Source organism: Colobus angolensis, unplaced genomic scaffold (genome assembly GCF_000951035.1).
Source record: "Colobus angolensis palliatus isolate OR3802 unplaced genomic scaffold, Cang.pa_1.0 Scaffold129, whole genome shotgun sequence".
NCBI classification, from domain to species: Eukaryota; Metazoa; Chordata; class Mammalia; order Primates; family Cercopithecidae; genus Colobus; species Colobus angolensis.
In genome coordinates, this window is record NW_012114141.1 from 1,584,484 (window position 1) to 1,611,449 (window position 26,966).

Below are 26,966 nucleotides of genomic sequence, written 5' to 3' on the forward strand. Positions count from 1 at the left end.
TTTTTTTTTTCTTTTTCAAGAGTTTCTTGGCTATCCTTGATTCTTAGCATTTTCTTACACGTTTTCTATATGATTTTTTTCATCAGCTTGTCACTTTATACAATAAAAATTTGTTGATATATTGAGATTGCATTGAACCTGTAGAAGTCAGCTTGTCACTTTTGATTATTTTGAATGCTATTACAATTGGCAAATTGAAACATTATTTTGTTTGTAGCTGGTATATGGAGAAATTTTTATATTTCCTTTGGCAACCTCATAAAACTTATTAATTACAATAATTTGCTTGTACATTTTCTTTTGAACTTGTACATTCACAATTGTATCATGCGTGAACAGTGACTATTTTATTCATTTTTTTTCCAATCTAAATACCTTTGTTTTCCTTGCCTTATTTAAATGACTAGGATATTTAGTATAGTATTAAAGAGATTTGGTGTGAGCAGGCATCCTTGTTTCGCATATCAGAGGGAAAACTCTCAACATTGTACCATTCAGTGTGATTTTTGCTATTAGTTTTTTTGTACAATCTTTTGAACAGATTAAGGAAATCCTCTTTCTGGCTTGCTAAGATGATTATTGGAAGAATGCTAAATTTTATCAAATGTCTTTTATCTGTTGAGATTATTATATGGTTTTTCTATTCTGTTAATGTGTTGAAATATGTTGATTGATTTTTCCCTGGATATTTGAAATAAACTTACTTTATTCCCTGGATATTTGAAATAAACATAGCTTTGTCATATTGTATCTATATATAAATGTAGTTTTAGAAAATAAATAAAATATAAATATATAAAATGTTTTTAGGTACACTGGATTTGGTTTGCTCCTACTTTAGTGGATATTTTTTCGTTTGAGTTTATGAACAACCTTGTCCTGTAGTTTTCCTTTCTTGTAATGTTCTTGTCAATTTGTTTGTTTTTCATGGTGCAGTGCTAACATTATTTTTTTATTGAGATACAATTCACTACCATAAAATTCACTTTTGAAGTGTACAGCTTACTGCTTTTTAGTACATTCGCAAAGTTGTGCAACCATCACCACTGTTAAATTCCAGAACATTTTCATCACCCTGAAAAGAAACCTTGTATCCATTAGCAGTCATTTTCTTTCCCTTAGCCCCTGGCAATCGCTAATCTACTTTTTGTCTCTATGGATTGCTTAATCTGGACATTTCATATTAATGGAATCATGCAATATGTGGCCTTCTGTGTCTAGCTTCTTTCACTGATCTTAATGTTTTTAAGGTCCCCCTGTGTTGTAGCATATATCAGTACTTCATTACTATTTATAGCCCTTACTGTTGGCCCTCCCTTTTGTGGACTAAAACATAGACTAACAAAAAGAGAGCTCTTACTTTAGCTGTAAAGTAGCTATTGTCTATTTAAAGTGAATTTTAGGAGGAGACATGAAAATAAACTAAGTGTTGCAAGTTAACACTGGGATTTGGTCAAGAATATGTCTATTATTATTGTACTTTAATGCAATTTTATTTCATGTTTTTTAGCTTTGTGCCCTCCTAGGGTTGGTTTTATCATAGTCTGCCTGAGAATTGTGAATATGACTCTAAACTCTAGTGGGATTCTAGATTGAGGCCTCAGGAGAACTGACATTTTATTAAATGAATGTTTTTTATTCCTTTGCTTGATAAAAATGTACTAGAGGATTCTGTGGGTGGTTGGAAAGAAAGACACGCAGAACTGCCACATTTTCCAGAATATTTAAGTTGCCAATGAATTAATTATTTAGATTGATTACTTAGTATTTGTCCGTTTCAAGTGCGCTAAATATTTTAGGTGGATTAGCATGTAAATTTCACTATAATCTGATAAGATGGGTGCTAGTAATTATCTTTATAGATAAATAGAAGTGCACACATATAGTAAGTAGTAATCAGGGCTGGAATTTGAACCTAGGCAGTCTGACCTCAGCCATTATCCTAGATTGCTACTGGGTTTGTTGCTCAGATCTGCAGTTCAGGCCGCATTCCAATCAATCCTTTAGTTGCATAGTATATTTTATATATCATAGAATGCCTTTATATACTCATTCAGTATACATTTCTCAACACAACCAGGAGCAAAGTTGAAGTTGGTACACTTTCTTTTGCTTAATATTATACATTCAGAGTTTTTGTTCAGATAATAAATATTTATTCAACAGTTGTATTTTAAATATTACTATATTTCACATGTTGTGTTCTTTGGAAATTCCAAAGATGAGTTATGTTTGAATACTGTCCTTTAGGAAGAAAGATAAGATATAAATCATGATACAAATTACAAAGTGCCCTAATAGAATGTTCTGGGAGATCTTAGTAGTGTGACATGTCATTCTGTATTGTTAACTTTATTTTTCACTTGCACTTGATTGTTTCACCCTTATGACTCTTTCAGCTTTAAATTGGGTGATTTGTTCCTTCAGTTGTTAGTCATTCTGAGGTCTGTTTTTATTACTTGTGAAAATAAACTAGAACATATGGTTTTATTTGGCTTTAGGGAATGACAGAGGAAGAGGAAGATAAACTTCTGGCACTGAAAGACTTCATGATGAAATCTAATAAAGCAAAGGCCAATATAGTGGACCAGAGCCATCTTCATGATAGTAGTCAGAAAGGTGTAATTGACTTGGCAGCTTTAGGCATAACTGGGAGACAAGTTGATCTTGTTAAAACCAAACAAGAACCAGATGACAAACGGGGTTAGTATGCTTGTTTGTGTGTGTGTAGCTTGTTGTTGTTAATTATTTCATAAGACTGTTTTTTAGCTAATTAATAATAAAAAGCCCCATTTCACAGATAAAGAACTTTCAAATACAGTGACTCCATTACTTAGCAGGGAGATTTTGGGGAAGAAAAATAGGGAAGCATACTAACAGTTAAGGAAGTAACTTGTCAGAATCACAACTCTGTGACAAACCAAGGTCTGATTCCATAGCTCTGCTTTTACAATAAAATCACGTTGTCACCATGGAGGTGTATGACTGAAGATGAAATTCTTTTTTTTTAACCCTTTAACCAGCAACCCAAGAACAATAGTCTATGTAAAATGGTATCAAGTTTTCTAGTTCATTATTAGTAGGTAATACCCAATGAATTCAAAAGAAAGGTCTTGCTATTAACAATGAAATGCAAGAGTAGAGACCAGATAAGACTTAACTATTTGCAGTCTTGAGATTTGAAACCGTGAGCTCTTGTGACATTGACATTGATTGTATGAAGTTTTTTAAGATCCTGTGCATGCCCTTTTTGCATGTGCATTCACTGCCAATTATATGCCTTTAAAATTTCCTCTATTCTAGCATTAGATTTTGAAGGCAGCTAGTGAATTTTATTTAAAATAAACTTCTAATCGCCAAATTCGAGAAAAAGTATTTGTAACTTAAGTTTTAATGGTTTAGATCCATAATATATAAAACATACAAATTAATAAGAAAGCAAGCCAAAAAAAGAAAGATTGAACAGACAACTGATAGAATAGAATGCATATATATGAAAAGGTAAATAATTTAATAAATGCAAATTAAAACAGATGCCATTTTCTTACTATTCACTACTTTAGATATAGTGGTTACTTGAAATTGAGCTGGCCTTGGGAAACTAGGAAGTAATTAGGTCTTATTATTAAAATCATTGAAAGCACATCTCTTCCATCTGGCCTAGAAATGAAATGAGAGTTAATGAGTTGATATATGAATATGAATAAATTAGAAATGTTAAGGAACAAAAAGGATATGAAGTGTAGTGCTGTCCCTGCCCCCTCTCCTGTCCCCTCCAAAGGCAATAAAAGCACATAATGGTTTTAAAGGCTACCTTCAGACTAACTATTCCAAATATATTTTCATAGCCAGAAAACACGTAAAACAAGACTCAAACGTAAATGAAGAATGGAAAAGCATGTTTGGGTCACTGGACCCACCAAACATGCCACAGGCCCTACCTAAAGGGAGTGATCAGGAGATGATTCAGACTGGGAAACCTCCTCGTTCCGAGTCCTCTGCTGGCATTTGTGTCCCTTTGTCAACTTCTCCACAGGTACTGTCACCCAGTCAGTAGTCCTTCTAATGTCTTTGAACCCCGTTCTGCTATTTTGGATGTTTAAAGGCTGTGTACTGTAGTAGAAAAATTAATATGGTGACTTTTCTTTTAGGGAGGACATACTCCTTTCTAAGACAGGTTTATCTTTAATTTTATGGTGAGGAGGAAATGTAGTTATTGAAAGTACTAAAAAGGTCTCATTTTAGAGTACTTGCCAATAAAGTGATCTGAAATTGTGGGATGAAGACACTATTATGAACTGTGATTATAATTACGCTGCAGTGAACCTTTTAAATCTTTTTTATTCCTCCTCCAGTATAACATAGCTATATCTATAAAATAGCAAAAATACTTCTGGGAAGAAGTCCCAAATTTCCTATGTGTGATAAATGTCATGATGCTTTTGATGTACAGATCATTCCTGACAGCAATGGTTAGACTTAGGATTTTTTGAGTTTGTATGGTGTGAAAGTAATATTCATTAATTAGAAACTGTACTCTGGTACCCATATAGCCATCCCATTTTTTGTGTTCAGTACAGATTTCAGTAAGTTACATGAGATATTCAGCACTTTATTATAAAATAGGCTTTGTGTTAGATAATTTGCCCAACTGTTGGCTAATGTAAGGGTTCTGAGCATGTTTAAGGTGGGCTATGCTAAGCTGTGATGTTCAGTAGTTGGGTGTATTAAATGCATTTTCGACTTAATGATATTTTCAACTTATGATAGGCTTATTGGGATGTAATGCCATTGTAAGTCAAGGAGCATCTGTATTTGAAATAAGTTTAATTTAAGGCAGCTCTTTCCTAGTCAATCATATCTTAAATAAAAAATATTAATTGAACCAGATTAATTAAATTGAAATTCCATTTCTTCTTTTCACTTAATGATAATTTTTGTTTAATGTTATTTTTGTGCTGATCAGTTTTTTTATATATAAAATGTAGGATTTATATAAAGAATGGAAATGTAGCATTTGTAGTTAAATTTCATTTTAACTGGGTTTTCATTGAAAACATGTATTTAAATGAATTTTAAAATTGGTACATTAATGATGACAAAAAGCTGTTATAATTTATAGATAAAAACATGGGTAGGCTTTTATCTTCAAATATACTTTGCTTATGACATAAATAGTTAGAATTCCATTTGTTTTGTAGGTTCCAGAAGTGACAACTCTGCAAAATAAAAAACCAGTAATACCAGTTTTAAGTAGTACAATTTTACCATCCACCTATCAGATTCGGATTACAACTTGTAAAACTGAACTTCAGCAACTCATCCAGCAAAAGCGGGAGCAGTGCAATGCTGAGAGAATAGCTAAGCAGATGATGGAAAATGCTGAATGGGAGAGTAAACCACCACCACCTGGTAAAAGTTCCATTGATAGGTAGTTATAGTCTAGTCTAGGTGCTTAAAGCTAGAATCTAATAGAGGAAATGAATACTTAACTACCAGACAAAAGAGGTAAGAACAAAAATGTTTGGGAAACCCAGAGGAAGAAGCAGTGAGTAAGAAATCGTGTCATTATTTGTTGAGTTGGATCTTTTTAGTTGTGGCGGCAGCTGGCAAAGTCATATTTAGGCCAATCACATAATAATTTAGCCTATCTGTGCTTCATTTTCCCCACTTATAGTACTAAGTTTTACCTGTTTAATGTCTTGCCACTTTCTCATTTGAATGTCTGGCTTCTTTGACCAAATTCCTGCTTTTAATTTCTGGAAGGTTTAACATACTTTGATTAAGAAAAAGTTAGAAAATTTAGAAAATGACGAGTACTTTTGAAAAGAAAATAGGCTGGGTGTGGTGGCTCACGCCTGTAATCCCAGCACTTTGGGAGGCTGAGGTGGACGGATCACTTGAGGTCAGGAGTTCGAGACTAGCCTGGTTAACATGGTGTCACCCCATCGCTACTAAAAATACAAAAATTAGCCAGGTGTGGTGGCACACGCCTGTGATCCCAGCTACTCGGGAGGCTAAGGTAGGAGAATTGCTTGAACCTGGGAGGTAGAGGTTGCAGTGAACTGAGATTATGCCACTGCATAATCTGGGTGACAGAGCAAGACTCCGTCTCAAAAAAAAAAAAAAGTAAATAAATAAATAATTAAAAAAAAAAACAACATCACTTCTAACCCTACGCCTTAACGATGATCAACATTAAAATTATGAGGAAGCAGTTCTGTATTGCTAAGACTTAAAAGTAATTTAGAGATACTTCAAATGAAAATCTGACTCAGCTATCTTAGCAGACTTGCCTAGTGTAATGTAGCAGAGCTAGTCTTTGACACTAGATTTGTAGGTTTAAAAATATTTTTTGAGTTTCTGTCTCTACAATTTAATGATAAAAATTGAAATTGAGAAGATGCATAGTGTGTTTATATATAGATATTTACAAATCATGTGAATTCCCATGGGTTACTGATGCGGACTTGGGGAAAATGCTGGTAAAGGTCAATGATTTAAAGATTTAGAAGATACTGTTAAGTGGCAAGTAGCATCGTTAGTTGCATAAATTTTCTTATTGAAATAAACATTTTGGAATTTTTTAATGTTGAAATTTTTTGTGATACGAATCAATATTATATACCAGCGCTACTTTAAAAACTGAAAAGTTGAGCACAGACTGCTATATTTCATGATAGAATCTGTCTTTGTAAGTGGCATATTATACTTAATAGAGTAATACATTTTATTTAATAAATCACAGAAAAGATGTCGAATTTTGTAGTTCAAGAAATGTGCAGTGACTGTTGGTTGGACTCTTGATTTTTTTCTTTCTGCACTTGAGTAGCTGTGTGAAATTGATTTTCTCCAAAGGGAAATGTGCAGCCTAGCCTGGTAGATTATTAGACTTCATGACAAAGCGTTTTTGATCACTTTCAAATCCAGCATATTCTTAAAAATCACATTTAGCTACTGTTCCCACACATGTGAGCCAGAGATCTAAGGGGAAACATTTTGTTTTTCGTTTTAGAGTAAGCTCGGTTTGGCAGTGGTATCAGTTTCATTTTTGTTTCTTGGTGAAAATAAATCATTTCTAAAATGACATTATCATCACTCAGGTTGCCACAGTAGAGATTCCCAGTACAGTATGCTCTTTAGCATAGCTTTCTGTTTTATTTTAAAATCTTATGGTATTAAATATAATGAACTGTTATACTTAATACAAAAGAAGCTATCAAACAGTGAAGACAGTTATGTGCAGGTACCTATGTTAGGTGCTGTGAATGAACCATGAATGGATAAGGCATGGTTTCTGGCCCCAGGGAATGTATAATTTATTAGAGGAAATTAATCATACTCAAAAAAAGAATATACATAGGAAAACATAGGTTATAGATGTCAAAGTACTGGAAAGTCCATGAACATTCTGAGGCTGTAATTTATAATACCATTTATACTAATGTGTTTATACCATAGAATAAATGATTTCAAGTAAAAAGAGAATCAACCAACATTTGGATGTTTACTATAGGCTATGGATAATATTAGATTCTTGTATATATCTCATTTGTTCATATAGTCACCCTTTGGATTAACTAATATGTCCCTCATTTTACATTTAGGAAATTAAAGGTCGTAGAGTTTAAATAAGTAGCTTAAGGTCTCACTTTTATGTATAGTGGAACTGGGCCTCCTAGTGCACAGGTTCTCTAGACTAGTCATTACCCCATCTACTGAGTCAGTAGTCAGGGATTTCAGAGGTAGCAGGTACCCCGTGCCTTCATTTTCAGTTAACTGTCATGCCTTGTCAGATACTGGAGAAGGGCCCCAGGGGCTGCCTTTCTGAAGCTATTTAAGCAACACTTAATTGCTAAGTTGATGTCTCAGTAAATAATATCTGTCATGGTCCAATAGACCACTCTTTATTGGCAACTATTGGTACTTCCAAATATTTTAGTTGTTATGATTGTTTGCAAGCTGGTTGCTGGTTATTATAACGGAGGATGATGGGGAGATTGTATTTGTAAACTACAGTTTATGATACGCTCCTTTGCTTTTCCTTAGGATGGCGTCCTAAAGGGCTATTAGTTGCCCATCTTCATGAGCATAAATCTGCTGTGAATCGAATTAGGGTCTCTGATGAACACTCACTTTTTGCAACATGTTCAAATGATGGCACAGTGAAAATCTGGAACAGTCAAAAGATGGAGGGGAAGACCACCACTACCAGGTACCATATGCTCAGGAATGAATCAGTTCATTAATTCAAATCAACAAATGTTTATTGAGTGCTTACTCTATAACAACCACTGTTTGGGATAGCAGACATATAGCAACGATAAATAGACAAAAATCCTTCTGTGGTGGAGCTTACCTTCTACTGGAAAGTGAGAGACAATGAAAGTATAAGTAAAACAGCTAATGTGTTAGATGGTTAAAAATAATTGTGGTAAAAAATACATCTGGAAAGGAAGATAGGAAATGCAGTAGAGGTGGGGTAGGGTAGAATTTAAATAAATTAACCAGAGAATGCCTCACAGGGAAAGTGACATTTGAGGAAGGACTTGAAAAAAGTGAGAGAAAGCTATGTGGATATCTTGTGGAAAAACATTCCAGGCAGAGGAAACAGTCATTTCAAAGGCCCTGAAGAAGAAACATGTTTGGCATGGTTGAGGAATAGCAGAAAGGTCTTTGTGGCTGGAGCACAGTGAGCAAGATGGAGGAGTAAGAAGGGCCAATTAGATATGGCCTCGTAGGCTGTTGTAAAGGACTTTGACTTTGACTCTGAGTGAGGTGGGGAGCCTTTGAAGAGTTCCGAGTAGGGGAGAGATATGATCTGAGTTAGTTGTCAACAGAATTACTCTGGCTATTATGTTGAGAATAGACTGAAGAGGAGCAGGGCAGAAGCAGTTAGAAGACTTTTAATAATCAGACAAGAGCTGGTGGCTTGCTAGCAGTATGAGGTGGTGGGAAACAATCAGATCCTGGATATAACAAGATTTGCTGAATGGATTAGATGGAATATGATCATGAGAAAAGTAAAAAAATTATGGAATGGCTAACTGTATAAGGAAAACAAATAGTGTACCATTGCCACACTCCTGTGGACAAGAAGGATATAATTTATGACTTCAAATCCCTAAGACTTTAAATATGCATGATGTGATTTTAATAAATGTGATTATGATAAGTATTTTAGATTTGTACAACTTTATAAGTATGTCCCTATCTGATTTGCAGTTTATCCTCCTTCTGTTTCTTTTTTTCTCTGTATTGGTTCTACCATATTCTTTTATTTTTTTGAGACGGAGTCTCGCTCTGTCACCCAGGCTGGAGTGCAGTGGTGCTATCTCGGCTCACTGCAAGCTCTGCCTCCCGGCATCAGGCCATTCTCCTGCCTCAGCCTTCCGAGTAGCTGGGACTACAGGCGCCTGCCACCACGCCGGGCTAATTTTTTTGTATTTTTAGTAGAGACGGGGTTTCACCATGTTAGCCAGGATAGCTTGATCACCTGACCTCGTGATCTGCCTGCCTCAGCCTCCCAAAGTGCTGGGATTACAGGCGTGAGCCACCACTCCCAGCCGGTTCTACCATATTCTTATTTGTTCTTTGCCTAGTTTGGTGTGAAAAGAAAGCTACTAGAAATCAGAATTGAATCTCATCTATGTAAAAAGATGTGGGGAATCTCTGGTGCTTTTCTTGTAAGTTCATTGACCATAATTAACCACAAAATCATCAAACAACAAAATATCTTTGATAACAAAAATAATTTAAAAGTTTACTCTTCACTTACCAACCTGATAAGATTTTGTGCTGATTAGCTCTGTATTTTTACACTATGCTTAATTATTGTATTTTTCCTCATTCTGTCTTTGTGTTGTATTGGTCAGAAGATAATTTAAAAAGAAGTAAAGAATCCTAGGTCCATGTAGAAATTTTTATGTCAACATTTTACTATAAAATTTTCAAATATACAAGCAAAGTTGAAAGTGTTTAACAGTGAACATCCATGTACTTGCCACCTAGATTTGTAATGATTTTACTATATTTGCTGTGTTTTATAACTATTCATTTATCCACCTCCCATCAGTCTATTCTTTAAAATTTTTATTTTACTTCTTAGAGTTAGGGTCTCTTTTGCCCAGGCTAGAGTGCAGTGGCCTGATCATAGCTCACTGTAACCTTGAACTCCTGGGTTTCAAGTAATCCTTTCGCCTCAGCCTCTCAGGTAACTAGGACTACAGGTGCATGCCACCACACCCAGTTAATTTATAGCTCTTTTTTCTTCTTGATATAAAATTTGTGTGCTATGAAGTACACAGATCTTAAGTGAACCATTCCATGAGTTCTGACAAATAAAACCTCTGCATCCTGAATCCTTCTCAAGATACAAAATGTGACCAGCATACCAGGATGTTCCCTCCTATCCCTTTCTTTTAAATCCCTGCTCTTTTCTTTCCCTGCTACTACCATTCTTTTGATTTTTTCCTAACCATTCTTAGCTTTTTTTTTTCTTTTTTCTTTTTTTTTTTTTTTTTTGAGACAGTCCCACTTTATTTCCCAGGCTGGAGTACAGTGGCATGACCCTGGCTCACTGTAACATCTGCCTCCTGGGTTCAGGTGATCCTCCTGCCTCAGCCTCCCAAGTAGCTAGGACTACAGGCGTGTGCCACCACACCTGGCTAATTTTTGAATTTTTAGCAGAGAGGGGTTTTGCCATTGTTGACCAGGTTGGTCTTGAACTCTTAACCTCAAGTGATCTGCCGGCCTCAGCCTCCCAAAGTGCTGAGATTACATGTGTGAGCCACTGCACCCAGCCCATTCTTAGCATTTTAATTAGCATTTTAAGAACCTCTTCTGATAATTGTTTTCCAAATGGTTCTTTGTTATTATCAGTTGGATTCATTGTCCCCTTTATTAGGATGGTAAATTGCAAAAACCCTGCTTGTTAGTTCTCAAGTGATTTTTATTACAGTCATACTTTCTGTATCCCAGTGTCATGCCTTAGACAGTATTATTTCGGTATCCCATTTCAGTTAATAATATCCCCCAAATTTTGGTAATTTAGCTGACTTAATAGAATTTGGGAAGTCTGTATGATTAGGAGACTGGATCTCCTCTGAATGCAGTTACTCTTTTGCTTTGCTGTAACACCTGCTCTTGTTTGTGGGCAGCCATGGGCCTTGGATTGGGAAAGAGTGTAAGAAAATGCAGTGTGTCGCCCTTATCACATCCCTTTATTGACTAGTGGGGGAGAAGGAAGCAATTCTTATTGCTAGAGCCAAGTGGGGAACAGCTGGTGGCAGGGAAAGAACAGCAAAACTAATGTGTTTTCTTAGGAAATGTTGCTAATACATTCTAAGAGGAGTTTCCCCCAGGAGTGATGTTGGCAGACCATTCAGTTCCCAGTCCTGATTTTCTTACTGAATTATGATTGGTGATTTATGCTACTTAGATCTTGGCTCTGCCATTTTCTTTTTTCTTATTTGAATTAAACTTTCAGTTTGTCCCTTTGGGACTAGTTCTTGAAAAATTGCTGTTTTTCTAAACTTTTGCACAGATTTTTCAACTTATTTATAGTATTTTAAATTATATTTTCTGTGTTTTCTTGTGCTACCTTATTTCTGGCTCATTCAGCTTCTCAATTTTAGGGGAGATGGATGCATTTGGTATTTGTTGAAATTGGGGTGGTAGTAAAATAAGTGGAGTTCTATCACAGTGAAAAAAACAATATGAGTGGTATAAAAGAAACTTGTCAGTGTTAGGGTTACATATTTTGGAGTCACTGGTAGTGTTACCGGGGGGTCTTTGCTCCCAGAGCTCCCAAGATGGTGGCGGGCCACTTCCAAGATGGTGGCAAGCCTCGTGTTCTCTGACCTGGGGTTCTTGGCCTCACAGATTCCAAGGAATGGAATCTTGGGCCATGCGGTGAGTGTTATAGCTCTATTAGAAGCAGTGGGTCATGGAAGAGAACCATGGAACCCAGTGACTAGTGTTCAGCTCGATTAGGACGAGCCCAGGCACTTCGCCGTGCAGGAACAGTGGCAAGCCTTTAGCCTGATTGGGAGTGGCAATGGACGCCTCGCTGGATCAGGAGCACAGCGGACACCCTGCCAGATCCGGAGGGATGGAAGTCAGCGGCGGGTCTGCGACAGTGGCAAACAGCAGTAGTGGACGGCGAGTGAAAGCTCAGCTCGAGCCGTAACAAAACACGGACCAGAAGAGTGCAGTTGCAAGATTTAATACAGTGAAATAGAGTGAAAACAGAGCTCCCATATAAGGGGAAGGGACCCAAAGGGGGTTGCCCTTGCTGGCTTGAATGCCTGGGTTTATATCCTGATCCTTGTCCCTCCTGCTGTGCTCTCAGGCAATAGATGATTGGCTATTTCTTTACCGAGTTTAAAGGAGAATGCGGTCACCTTCCCAGCTAGGCTTAGGGATTCTTAGTCGGCCTAGGAAGTCCAGCTAGTCTTGTCTCTCAGTAGTGTTGAAAGTCAAAGTTTTTGAGTTACTATAAAGTAAAGGGATTATGAAGGGCAACAAAGGCCTGATGTTTGAATCTTAGGAAATTGAATTTTTGGAACAGAAGACAGGGGCAAGAAAGAGAAAGAGAAGAAACCATTTAAGTTAATATTATAAACTACAATGAAAGAGAAAACTTGTGAAAGGAATATGTAGGCCTCTCTCAAAGGAGACAAAAACTCCTACTAGCATGAAAATCTCATAATGCCATTGGTGCACTCATATAGTGCCCTCTGGTGGAATGCAATTGATGCCTCTTCCTTGGAGGTACTTTTTACAATATATGTATCCAAGCCTTTATGATGTACATATCCTAAGGAAATAACTAAGAATCAAGTCAGATTTAGTTTCAAGACTGTTCAGATTGACTTTCTTTATAATAGCAAAAAATTAGGAGCACACTAAAAGTTCAGCAGCCATTATCAATGAAAGACATTGATAATTGTGTTTTTTAAAATTAGGTTTAAGAAGAGCATATGGGGTTTCTATTTTGGAACGGCAGAGTAAACTTTTCCTCCATAAAGCAATGAGAATACTGGCAAAGACTGTCAAAGTCAATTTTCTGAGAACTTTGGAAATCAGCTAACGCCTTGCAGCAATCTAAAGTGGATTCAAGAAAAACACCTGACTCTCCATAAGAACAGTGAGCCATGTCGTCTTTAACTTACTGTAATCTCATCCCACTTTACCAGCTCTGTGGTAGTCTGGAAAACAGCCTCATAACTATGGTAGCCATGAAAACTAGCCCCTTAGTAGCCAGTGGAGGGGTCATAATGGCATTGGAGCTCCCCAAAGGCCCATCTCCAGAGAATTGTCACTATTTGACCTCTGCGCCAGCTGGCTGTAAAGTTCCATTTTCAGGGCCCATCTTTATTTGACTTGGCTCATACCTTGTTCTTTGAGAAAACTCTTACTCACAGGGTACTTGTTGAAAATAATCATCACCATTTATTTAACATAGCAGTCATCTTGAGGTGGCATCAAGAGGCTGACAGAAAGCTTAAAAGGAAGAACTGGGTAATGAGATGTCCATATGGGCCCTTGAAATGTTTTGATCTATCCCTGGGTCCTTATAAGAGCACATGTATGTGTAGAGTTGTGCACATACCCAGGAAGGAACTGAAAAGACCAAATTCTCATGTCTGGCTGGCTTTGAGACTCTGTGCAAGCAAGAACTGAAGACTAAAGCAGAGATGTAAAATGCCTGATGGAGTGTTGAAGGTGTGCCACAACATAAACAAAACCCTCAGTAAAAGGCTGGAACACTTAATTGTTCAAGGCATTGAAGGAAACACCTGCCAGTTATTAGATGACCACTAACCTAACTGAACAGAGACTTCAGTGGCCACATATGACAAAGAATACAGACTTTGTAGAATTAGTCCAAGCAAGTCACTAAACAAATAGCAACAGCTTTGGAATCTTATTTCCAAAGTTGACACATATTAATTTTGAATGCACAGTTTTGAACAAAAGATTACAAATTAGGCAAAGAAGCAAGTAAAGATGGCTTATACATAGGAAAAAACCTTACTAGACACAGATTTTAAATCAGCTATTAAAAATATGTGCAAAGAATTAAAAGAAACCATGTCTAAATAATTAAAGGAAGATATGAGAACACTGTCTAACCAAGTAGACAATGTCAATAAAGAGGTAGAAATCATAAAATAGAAATTCTGGAACTGAAAAGTATAATAACTGAAAAAATTTGCTGGAGAGCTTCAGTAGCAGATTTCCACTGATAAGAGCAAAAAATTAGAGAATTTGAAGATGGTTGATATTATCTAGTCAGAGGTACAAAAAAGAAAAGAATGAAGAAAAATGAGTAGAGCCTCAGAGTCCTGTGGTGTACTGTCAAGCGTTCTCACACATGCATAATAAAAGTTCCAGAAGGCGAGGAGATGGAAAAGGGGACAGAAAGAATATTTGAAGAAATAATGCCTGAGAACTTTTCATGTTTGATGGAAAACATGAATCTGCAGAGCCAAGAATTCAATGAACTCTGAATAGGACAAAATCAAGCCATACCTGGACACACCATACACTGTTGGAAGACAAAGACAGAATTTTGAAAGCAGAGAGAGAAAAGTGACTCATCACATACAAGGGATCTTCTATAAAATTAAGTTGATTTTTAAGTCAGAAATGATAGAGGCCAGAAGTCAGTGTGTTGAAAGGAAGAGACTGTCGACCAGTAATTCTGTGGCAGTAAAATTGTCCTTCAGAAACCAAGGAGAAATTAAGACATTTCAAGATAAATAAAAACAGGGACTCTGTTGCCAGTAGATTTGCCCTAAAAGAAATACTGAAGGGAGTCCTTTATGCTGAAACAAAAGAATATGATACAGTGACTTCAATCCATATAAAGAGATGAAGAGCACTAGTAAAGATAACATAAGTAAATACAAAAGTACAAATTATTTTTATTTGTAACTCTTTTTACCTGCTATCTGATTTTGAAAGATGACTGCATAAAGAGATAATTATAAGACTGTCAGTGGGCTTATAACATGTAGATACGTAATTTGTATGACAATAGTTATACGTATGAGGGAGGAGGGAAGAGACATACTAGAGCAAAGTTTTTATATATTACTGAAATTAAGTTGGTATTAATTTGATTATTTTAAGATGTTCATTGTATTCTCAGAGCAACCACAACTTATAAATGTAATCAGAAGGCAGAGTGGGTAGAAAGGGTGAAAAACATGATCCAACTATAGGCTATGTGTGATAGACACACTTTAGATTTAAAGATATAAATAGGCTGAAAGTAAAAGAAATGAGAAGATAAACCATGCAAATAGTACCTAAGAAAGAGCTAGGCCAGGTGCGGTGGCTCATGCCTGTAATCCCAGCACTTTGGGAGGCTAAGGCGGTGGATCACCTGAGATCAGGAGTTCGAGACTAGCCTAGTCAACATGGCGAAACCATGACTCTACTAAAAATAAAAAAAATTTTTGCCAGGCGTGGTGGCACGCACCTGTAGTCCCAGCTACTCGGGAGGCTGAGGTAGGAAAATTGCTTGAACCCGGGAGGTGGGGGTTGCACTGAGCTGAGATTGCGCCCCTGCACTCCAGCTTGGGTGACAAAGCGAGACTTTGTCTAAAAAACAAAAAAAAATGCTGGAGTGGCCAGTGTCAGATAGAACATAAACTTTAAGGCACGAATTTCTCCTAGAGACAATGAAGGAGATTTTATAATGGTAAAAGAATCAGTTCATCATCAAGACATAACAATTACAAACATACTTAACAGCAGAGTCCCAAAAACACACTAAGCAAAAACCAATAGCATTGAAGGGAAAAATAGATAATTCCGTTATAATAGTGGGAGCCTTTAGTAGCTTGTTTTCAAGATGGATAGAACAACTAAACATAAGATCAGCAAAGAAATAGAAAATGTAAGCAACACTACAAACCAACCAGATTTAACAGGTATCAGTAGAATACTCCACTCAGGAACAGCAGAATATAAATCTTCCTTAAGTGTACATGTAATCTTTTCTATATTTAACCATATATTAGGTCACAAAACAAACCTCAATAAATTTAAAAGGATTGAAAGCATATAAAGTATGTTTGCTAACCAAATTGGAATGAAACTAGGTATCAGTAACAGAAGGGAAGTTAGGAAATTCTCAAATACATGGAGATTAAACAACATATGGCTAAATACCCAGCATTTCAAAAGGAAATTAGAAAATACTTTGAGATGAATGAAAATGGGAGCAGCATACTAAAACTTGGATAATGCATCTAGAGGAGTACTAAAGGGGAAATTTATCACTGTAAACATTCATATTAAAAAAGAAGAAAGATCCCAAGTTAGTAATTTAACCCTAACCTTAAGAAACTAGAAAAAGAGCAAACTTAAAGCAAGTAGAAAGGAATGATAAAGACTAAAGAGGAAATAAATGAGAGAGAGTAGAAAAACAAAAAAAATCAGCAAAGGTAGAAATTGGTTGTTTGTAAAGATCAACAAAATTGGCACACCTTTACTATAGTGATCAATAAAAAGAGAGGACTCAAGTTACTAAAAACGGGAATTGAAGGGGACACATGACTACTGACTTGACAGAAATAAAAAAAGAGTACTATGAAGGAAATACCATAAACAATTGTATGCCAACAAATTAGATAACCTAGGTGAAATGGATGAATTCCTAGAAAGACACAAGCTGCTGAAAATGACTAAAGAAGAAATATAAAATCTGAGTAGACCTATAATAATAAAGAAATTAGTAATCAAAAAACCTCCCACAAAGCCCAGGCTGAGATAGCCTTATGGTGTATTCTACCAGAGGTTTAAAGAATTACAGTAGTTCTCCTTTATGTGCGGAAGAGACGATCCAAGACCCCTAGTGAATGCCCCAAACCTTGGATAGTACCAAACCTTATGTATACTGTGTTTATTGTTATATGTACATGTCTATGATAAAGTTTAATTTATAAATTAGGCACAGTAAGAGATTAACAACACTAATAGAAGAGTTACAACAATGTATTTTAATAAAAGTTATGTGAATAGAGTATCTCTCAAAATGTCTTACTATTCTGTACTCACCCTTCTTGTGATTATCAATCTAATAACTGGGACAGCTACTAAGTGACTGACTGACCAACAAGCAGGTAGTGTATTCAGCTGGATAAAGGAATGATTAAAGTCCTGGGCAGGAGGGAACAGGACAGTGTGAGATTTTCACACTACTCAGAATGGTGCACAATTCAAAACTTATGAATTGTTTATTCTGGAATTTCCATTTAATATTTTCTGACTGTGGTTGACCACAGGTAACTGAAACCAGGGAAAGTGAACCCAGGAGGTGGGGGTTGCACTGAGCTGAGATTGCGCCCCTGCACTCCAGCTTGGGTGACAAAGTGAGACTCTGTCTAAAAAAAAAAAAAAAAATGCTGTAGATAAGAGGGAACTAATGTAATATCCATCCTTCAAAAAGTCTTCCAAAAAATAAATGAGGGAACACTTCTTAACTCATCCTTTGAGGCAGATGTCAATCTGATACAACAGCCGGGTAAACAGTTCACAAGAAAGCTATAGACCAATATCAATAATGAATATAGGTGTAAAAATCTGCCAGAAAATAATAGTAAACTGAATCCAACATGTAAAAAATAATATCATGACCAAGTACAATTTATCTTAGGAATATGAGGTTGGTTCATGACCAAGTACAATTTATCTTAGGAATATGAGGTTGGTTCAACATATGAAAATCAATTAATGTACCATTAATATGGTATAATATGGTATAATATAGAATAAAGGGTAAAGACCAAACGATCATCTCACAAACTCTCAGAAAGTATTCGACAAAGTCCAATATCATTTTATGATTAAAACCAACTCAACAAACCAATGAGTAATAGAAAAGAATGAATAAAGGCCATCTACACAAAAAACCCTACAGCTAACATTGTACTTAATGGTAAAAGATTGAAAGCTTTCCCCCTAAGAGTTAGACAAGAATGTCCACTTTTGCCACTTCATTTGAATACTGTACTGGAGGTTCTAGCCAGGACATTTGGGTAAGAAAAAGAAATTGAAGGCATACAAATTGGAAAGGAGAAAGTAAAATTTTCTGTTAGCAGCTAGCATGAGAATTAGCAATAATTAAACAATGATTGTTTTAAAACCTTACTAGAACTAATAAGTTCAACAAAGTTGTGGAATACAAGATGAATATATAAAAGTCACTTGCATTTCCATATGGTAGCAATGAATAGTCCAAACATGAATTTAAGAAACCATCTATTTATAGTAGTATCAAAATGAACAAAATACTTGGGAATAAATTTTACGCAAGAAAGTATAAGATTTGTATACTGAAAAATACTAAAGATCATTGAAAGAAATTAAAGACGACTCAAATGAATGGAAAGAAACCCCATGTTCATGCAATGGAATACTTAATATCATTAAGATGGCAGACCTCTCGATGTACAGATGCAATGCCATCTCTTTGGAATTTCTAGCTCCCTTTTTTTTTTCCTGAAATCAATGATCTAATCCTAAGATCCATAAAGAATGATAAGGGACTCAGAATAGCCAAAACAATCTTGAAAGAAAAGAACCAAATTGAAGGACTCACACTTCTGTATTTCAAAACTTGCTACAAGCTACAGTAAATCAAAACAGTGGAGTACTGGCATAAGGATAGACATATAGATCATGTCTATGTGTATATCTGTGTCATATATTCATGGAATAGAACTGACATGCAGAAATACATTGATGGTCATTTTTTTTGGACAGAGGTGTCAGGATAATTCAATGGGGAAAAGAATGGCCTTTTGAACAAACAGTGCTGGGATTACAGGATTTCCACATGCAAAAAGATGAATCTCAGTAGACTTACTCAAAGTGGATCATAGACTAAATGAAAGAACTAAAACCGTAAAACTTTTAGAAGAAAACGTAGACATGTATATCTTCATGGCCATGGATTCAGTAAGGATTTCTGAGAAATTACCTGAAAAACACAAGTGACAAAGGAAAAAATAGACAAATGGGACTTCAATGTTATAAACCTTTGTGCTTCAAAGGACTCTATCAAGAAAGTGAAAAGACTACCCACAGAATGGGAGAAATAACTTATAAATCATATATCTGATAAATATCTATTATTTAAAATGTATAAAGAACCTTACAACTCAACAATTAAAAGACAAATGACCCAATTAAAAAGCAAATGATGTGAATAGATGTTTCTCCAAATAGGACTAATTAAGCACATGAAAAGACGCTCCTTAGTCACTAGAGAAATGTAAATCAAAACCACAGTGAGATACTACTTCACACCCACTACAATGGCTATAGTAAAAAAGGCAGTAACAAGTGTTAGGATGTGGAGAAACTGAAATCTTTATACATTGCCAGTGAGAATGTAAAAATAGTGCAGTAACTTTGGAAAACAGTTTGGTAGCCTTTCAAAATGGTAGACATAGAGTTACCATATGATCCTATGATTCCATTCCTAGCGATATACCCAAGATAGTTGAAAACATATGTTCACACAAAAATCTGTACACAAATGTTCATAGCAGCATTATTCATAATAGTCAAAAAATGGAAACCATAATTTCTATCATGTGATGAATAGATAAATAAAATGAACACATCTACACAATGGAAAACTATTTAGCCATAAAACGGAACGAAGTACTGCTACATGCTGTAATGTGAATAAACCTTGAAAACAGTATGCTAAGTGAAAGTAGTCAGATCCAAAGGCCACATGTTGTATGATTTCACTTATATTAAGTATTCAGATAGGTAAATCCATAGAGACACAAAGTAGATTAGGAATTGCCAGGTGCTGGGGGAAGGGAGCTGGGGGAAGAGACAGCTAATGGATACAGGGTTTCCTTTGGGTATGCTGAAGATGTTCTGGAATTAGATAATGGTGATAGTTGTAAAATGTGGTGACTTTATTTATAAAGCCCTTTAAAAGGGTAAATTTGGTGATATGTCAATATTAAAAGAGATGGGGAGAGAAAGCCTAAGTGTGTGTGAGAGACCAAGCACACTGGCACCCCCATCTCTGCCACTGCTTGTCACTGGCTGTCTTTACTCATCTACTACTTTACAGTACTGATTGGGCCCCTGTAGGCATTGTGTTTGAGACATATGTCCACACAAAGACTGATACACAAATGTTTATAGCAGCATTATTCATAGTAGCCAAAAGGTGGAAATGACCTATATGTTTATCAGCAGATGAATGGATGAGCAAAATGTGATGTAGCTGTACAATGGAATAATATTCAGCCTAAAAAGGAATGAGGTATTACATATCACACCATAAACTTTGACATTATGTTATATGAAAGAAGCTTAATATAAAAGACCACAATGTATGACTGCATTTATATGAAATGTCCAGAACAGGGAAGGTCATAGAAAATAAAGTTGATTAGTTGTTACCAGAGGCTAGGGAGAGGGGGAACTAGGGAATGAATGCTAATGGGTATGAGGACAGTTTATTTTTTGATTTCTTATAATTAATGAAAATGGCCTGGAATTAGTGGTGATCTTTGCAGAAATCTGTTAATATACTAAAAATCTTTGAATTGTGCACTTTAAAATGCACTTTATGGTATTTGAAAATCATTTCAGCAAAGCTGTTATTAAGAAAAACAACTAGGCCGGGCATGGTGGCACATGCCTGTAATCCTAGCACTTTGGGAGGCCGAGGTGGGCGGATCATGAGGTCAGGAGATTGAGACCATCCTGGCTAACACAGTGAAACCCCATCTCTACTGAAAATACAGAAGAATTAGCTGGGCTTGGTGGCAGGCACCTGTAGTCCGGAGGCTGAATCAGGAGAATGGCATGAACCTGGGAGGTGGAGCTTGCAGTGAGCCAAGATTGTGCCACTGCACTCTAGCCTGGGCGACAGAGCGAGACTCCATCTCAGAAAAACAAACAAACAAAAACAAAAACAAAAAAACAATGAGAGAGAGACGATTGATAAAATATATGAAATACTACAGATTTAAAAAAAAAAGTGTAAATATGTATAGAAAACCTTTTGAAGGATATGTAACAAAATGTTAATGGTGTTTCTGGGTGGTATTGTTATAAATGTTTTTACATTTCTGTATTTTAGTGCACTTAATATGCATTAACTTTTATAATAAAGTGAAATAAATTACACAAGATAGATGAGTGTGTTCAGTGTTTAGGGGCTTTTGACTTTTTAGAGGTATGGCCCCTTAGAAGTGTAAAGTTGCAGTCTGTGTGGAGGGTAATGGAGGAGGGAGTTGTTGATAATGGAAGTCCCCTGTGTAGATGATATATTCAAAAAGTTTGGCAGTGAATTTAAAGAAAGAGAGTAGAAAACACAGCTTGAGAGATCAGCATATGTGTGGGAGAGACTGAATATTATAATTTTGCATTTATGAATGTTTTATGGTTTACATATTACCTGATTTTCCCTGTGGTCCAGTTAGGGAAATAGGTCAAGGATAAACTGAGGCATACAACTGATTAAGTAGCTTGATCAACATCATGTAAGTAGTTGGTAGTGGAAGTCCTTGATTCCAAAGCCAGTGCTTTTCCTTCTGTGCCAAGCTGTGTGATGGAATAACTGAAGGGTGTAAGAGTGAGGGTTTAAGATATTTCAAGAGTTGAAGGAGTTACGATCAGGACCACAAGTGTGGGAGTTCTCATTAGAAAACAGTTCAAAACCAGCGTGGGCAACATGGCGAAACCGTGTCTCTACAAAAAATTAACCAGGCATAGTGATACACGCCTGTAGTCCCAGCTGCCAGGGTAGCTGAGGTCAGAGAATCACTTGAGCCTAGGAGGTCGAGGCTGCAGTAAGCTGTGATTGCACCACTGGCCACTATACTCCAGCCTGGGCAACAGAGTGAGACACTGTCTCCAAAAAAAAAAAAAGAAAGGAGAAGGAGGGATAGTCTATGACAGGAGAGAGAAGTGTGTGCAGATGGCCATTTGAAAATATCAGAAGAAAAGGTGATTTTTGTAACAGTTCTTTTGAGAGGAAATTCTTGTTTTTGTCCTGAGATCATGGAGATTAAGTGGACCTCACAGTAATAATTTTGCTTGCTAATAGCCATGTGGATATTTAACATTAGCAGTGACGTTGTTTCATAAATGAATTTTATTTTTCTTTCATTCAGATCTATTCTTACATACAGCCGAATTGGAGGTCGAGTCAAGACGCTCACATTCTGCCAAGGCTCCCACTATTTAGCCATAGCATCTGATAATGGTGCTGTCCAGCTTCTTGGAATTGAGGCTTCTAAGCTGCCCAAGTCTCCTAAAATCCATCCTTTACAAAGCAGGTATCTATCTTTTGTCTTTTTTAAACATTGTATTTAGTGCACTATAGCACCTTAACTCTCCTTTCTACCCTGCAATGTAGTTGGGATCAACTGAGGGCCTCTTACATTGCACTTCTTTTTTTAAGCCCATACAATAAATAAATAAAATTTTAAAAATGTGCTTCCACCTCAAAACTGTCACATGTGGTTAGTCTCAGAAGATGATACCTATGTATCTTACCTTCTGCAAACTTGTCAAGAGGTCAAAGGGGCAGCTTTGAACTTGCAGCTCATCCCAGTCTAGAATTTGTCTGAATAACCTAAAATGACCAGTTATATCTTCTGTCTCAGTTACTAAAAACACAGCTCTGCCTGATTTTGAGAATGTGAGTGTTCTTCATTAAGGAAAACTCAAATGTCAGCATTCCGTGACTTGGCATTAAAGTCTCTGAAGTTGAGGGGGACATGGAGAAGAGCATTTAGACAGATGATTTGCTTTTCATTTTAAAACAAAATAGCAGTGGTTCTATTTAAGAATTTTCTTCATTTTTTATAAATTGTGGTTGCTTGCAGATTAAATGCATACAAGGTAAGATATTTAAAGACAAAGCAGAACAATTTTTGACTGACCAATATGTGTTACACACTGAAGATTTCAAAGACATGTTATGCTTTAAGAATCTACAGTCTAGTGGGAGAAATAGACAAGTGAACAGACAATTTCAGTGCAGTGTGGTAATGTTTACATGGATAACAGGAGCCAGCTTGAAAGGGAAGACAACAGGTAAGACCAGGTGTGAGTTAGCCAGGTGAAGCAAGGTGGTTAAGAAGGGCCAGGTGGAGGTGGTAGACCCCATAGAAGAAAGCAAAATGAGGAGTTGTTTAGTGGATGATAAGCCATGGCCATTAGGTAGCTTAAGGCAGAAAGGGATATTTGTTGGGTCACCTGGGCGTTTTGTTTTGTTTTGTTTTGCTTTTGCATTTAAAAAGGTTTTCCACACATTCACTGAACAGATTTAAGCAGCTTTTTTCCAGGACATATTCTTTATGGCCTTTAGTAAAATACCTGCCCATTTTTAAGAAAATCTGTTTCAGCAGATGATGCCTGTCTAGTAACATATCTGTTGAGTTTCATGTAAATTATTTAATAACTTGGCATAGTGCACTATGTGATGACTGAGCCCAGAGGCCACACACATAGACAGACATGCACATTCAGTTCACGGTTTTCTCTCAGCCAACAGCACTTTTCACTGTAAATGTTACTATCTTAAAGCAAACGTTAACTACCTAGATAAGGAGACTGGCAGGATGTTTAGCTTTTACTCTGCCTTACAGTGTGTGCTTCAAAGAAACCTTGCCATAAGGTCGTAATTCTTTGATTGTTTTGGTTATATCAACTGTTGTCATAGATAGCTCTTACTAATTAAAATTTGTGGAAGGAACCATTTTACATTTTACTTTGCAGTTAGATTTTTATCACTCCTCAATGGGAAAATATGGTCCAAATTATAATATTTATAAGTACAATTGTTTATCCAAGGGTTAGCAGACTACAGCTTGCAGTATGGTCCATAAAATAAGAATGATATTTGCATTTTTAAAGGGTTGCAAAAATAAAAATAGTATTCAACAGGAATGTATGTGATTCACAAAGCCTAAAATATTTACAATCTGACTTCTTCTAGATGATGTTTGCTGACCTCTGATCTACAAGATAAAACCAAAACTACCTGTGTGAATGCATGATATGTATGAGTCAAGGAGACTGGCCAATGTTTTATGTGTTCTTTTTAGTTTTAAAAATGCCTCAGCTTGAAAAAAACTAGTACACTTATACAGTGGAATAATAATCTGCATTATAAAGGAATGAATTATTGACTCATGCAACAACATTGATGAATCTTAAATGCATTTTGCTAATTAACACACTTAACTGTATACCACAAAAAGTGAATTTTAACGTATGTAAAATTTAAAAAGTTAACCAGGATGTAAGGGGAAAGATGGAATGCAGTCTATGACAAATTAATCTGTTTTACAAGTGAATCACATAATCATATTGAAGGGCATGTCGAATAAAGGAGTAACTTTGGAAAACAGTTTTTAAATTTGATACTGGGAGGCTAATGACACAAGGAACTCAAGTCAAACATTGTATTCTAGTTGGTTGTTTTTCACAGGGTTAACAACTTCATTTTAAGTTTCAGGTTTAACAAATCTGAAACTTTAACCTTCGTTTGTGTACTCAGGTTGAACACACAAGTAAATATATTGTAGTTATGGGAGCCAGGTTTGTCACTGTTAGAGAAAGGTATTACAGATGAATGAACTCTGGTGCTGCATAGGAGTTGGAGATTATCAGTATGGACTCATGATATTTGTATATGCATAGACATAAATATATACATGTATAGAAACACATGAACAGATACAGAAATATAGATGTGTCCACATGCCTGAAGTAGTATACATAATATATCTTTTAGCTCTGGCCATTGAGAGGAACTAGAAGCAGGCACACTGCCATAGCAGTGAACACATAGGGCCTAGATTTTTGTTTCTAAATACATTCTTCAATAAAAGGAACTAGTACTTCTAGAACTGGTTGATTCCAGGTGTGTGGGGCAGGGAAAATAAAACATAAGCTTGGAGCATCTTGTGGTGTCAAAAAATTAGAAAGTATTTAAAAAAATATATTGAAAGGGCACAAGAACTGACATGAAAGAGCTTCCAATGGGCAAAGTTGGAACAACTTGGGCAACAAAATGAATAATTGTAGTATTGGATTATAACTCAAAGAATAAAATAAATATCTATGAATCCATACTGATATAAATAAGTGAATAAATAAGTTTCTGGGGAAGAAGTGACAACTTACAGAAGAATCCCAGTCAACTAATGTAGAAGGACTGAGGGAAACAAAAAGTCACCATTAGCTCACCACAGGCATGCTCCCTCAAATGGATGCTAAAATTAGTGGGCCAAAGTTAAAGCAGAAACAGAATTTTTGCATTGTCTCAAAGTATTTTTTGCCAAATATTGAGTAATTATAAAGGGAAAAAATGTTTACAATGGAGAATCCTAGCAGACACCAGCTTAATTCAGATGGTTCAAGTTAACATCATAAGTGATTCAGGTTAAACATTTCTAATCTGAAAATCCAAAATTCTCCAAAAACTAAAAGTTTTTGATTGCTAATTTGATGTCACAAGTGAAAAATTCCACACCTGACTTCATGGGACAGGTTGCAGTTAAAAGTGTGTTTCCTGCACAAAAGTATTTTGTACAAAATTACCATCAGGCTATGTGTATAAGGTATATATGAAACAAATGAATTTCATGTTTAGACTTGGGTCCCATTCCCAAGATACCTCATTATGTTATTTCATCTTAAAAACAAAAAACAAAAAGACAAAAATCTGAAACAGTTGTGGTTGCAAGCATTTTGGCTAAGTGATAATTAACCTGCACATGCTAACATCAGGTCCTCCCTCAAATGATGCACTGAAAAGAGCACATCACTTCTGTGGTATCTTTCCCAATAAGGCATAATTTCAGGATAATAATGAGAAAATGTTAGACAAACCCAAATTGAGGAACATTCTCTGAAATAACCAGTAGTCTTCAAAAATATCAAGGTCATGAAAGACTGAGGAACTGTCACAGATTGGAAGAAATTTAATATTGCCCTGTATTATCCTGGATTGGATCCTGGAATAGTAAAAGGACACTAGTGGGAAAACTGATAAAATCAGGATACGTTCTGTACTTTAATTACTAGTATTATACCAAAGTTAATTTCTTAGTTTTGATAAATGTTCTATGGTTATATAAGTTACTTACCTAAGGGGAAGCTTGAGTGAAGGATATACAAGAACTCTACTATTTTTGCAATTCTTCTCTACTACATCTGGAATTTTATTTTAATGTATCAGCTTTCATTTGCTTGATGGAGTCACATAGCTTTTGTTTCTTGACTATGGATAGGATATAAAGTCATCTTAAAGGGAGACTAGTGCTATGTTTTCAGCGACTGGAAACGTCTGTGCTTTGTGTATTTCTCTAGAATTCTAGATCAGAAGGAGGACGGTTGTGTTGTGGATATGCATCACTTCAACTCTGGGGCACAGTCTGTTCTTGCCTATGCCACTGTGAATGGCTCTCTGGTTGGCTGGGACCTTAGGTCTTCAAGCAATGCGTGGACTTTAAAGCATGATTTAAAGTCGGGCCTCATCACTTCCTTTGCTGTGGACATCCACCAATGCTGGCTCTGCATCGGTAAGCTGACTTTCAAGTCATTGACTGGGTTTTGAATGCCACTAATGCCTGCAATTGCTGTCTTGTGAAAGCAGTTTTTTCCACTTTGTTCATTGGTAATTTTTCCCATCTCTTTTTTTCATAGTCATGTTAAAATAACTTGCAATTTTATTTTTTTTCATTAAAAACCAGGTTTGAAAGGGTGAAATCAGTATCCTAAGGCATAAAAGTCTCCTCATTGTCCTTGTCTTAAATGAGCCTCCTTACTTTATAATCATTAAGTGATCAGATTTGCTGGCATTCTCTTACTCTGCCAGTGAAGCAGCAGACTTGACTTAAGGAAAATAGCATCTGAGTTTGGGCAGACATGGTTTAAATTCCAGTAGC

General features: G+C 36.1%; 1 protein-coding gene across 1 annotated transcript in view; it reads left to right on the forward strand.

The window, feature by feature from the left end:
• Nucleotides 1–26,966, forward strand: part of PIK3R4 (phosphoinositide-3-kinase, regulatory subunit 4) — an 80,228-nt gene that overhangs the window by 46,381 nt on the left and 6,881 nt on the right. Inside the window, exons 10-15 of the mRNA XM_011933682.1 lie at nt 2,502–2,703; nt 3,849–4,036; nt 5,202–5,412; nt 8,050–8,215; nt 22,176–22,340; nt 26,389–26,600. Of these exons, the coding sequence (XP_011789072.1) occupies nt 2,502–2,703; nt 3,849–4,036; nt 5,202–5,412; nt 8,050–8,215; nt 22,176–22,340; nt 26,389–26,600 (1,144 nt within the window). The remainder of the gene's footprint in view (nt 1–2,501; nt 2,704–3,848; nt 4,037–5,201; nt 5,413–8,049; nt 8,216–22,175; nt 22,341–26,388; nt 26,601–26,966) is intronic.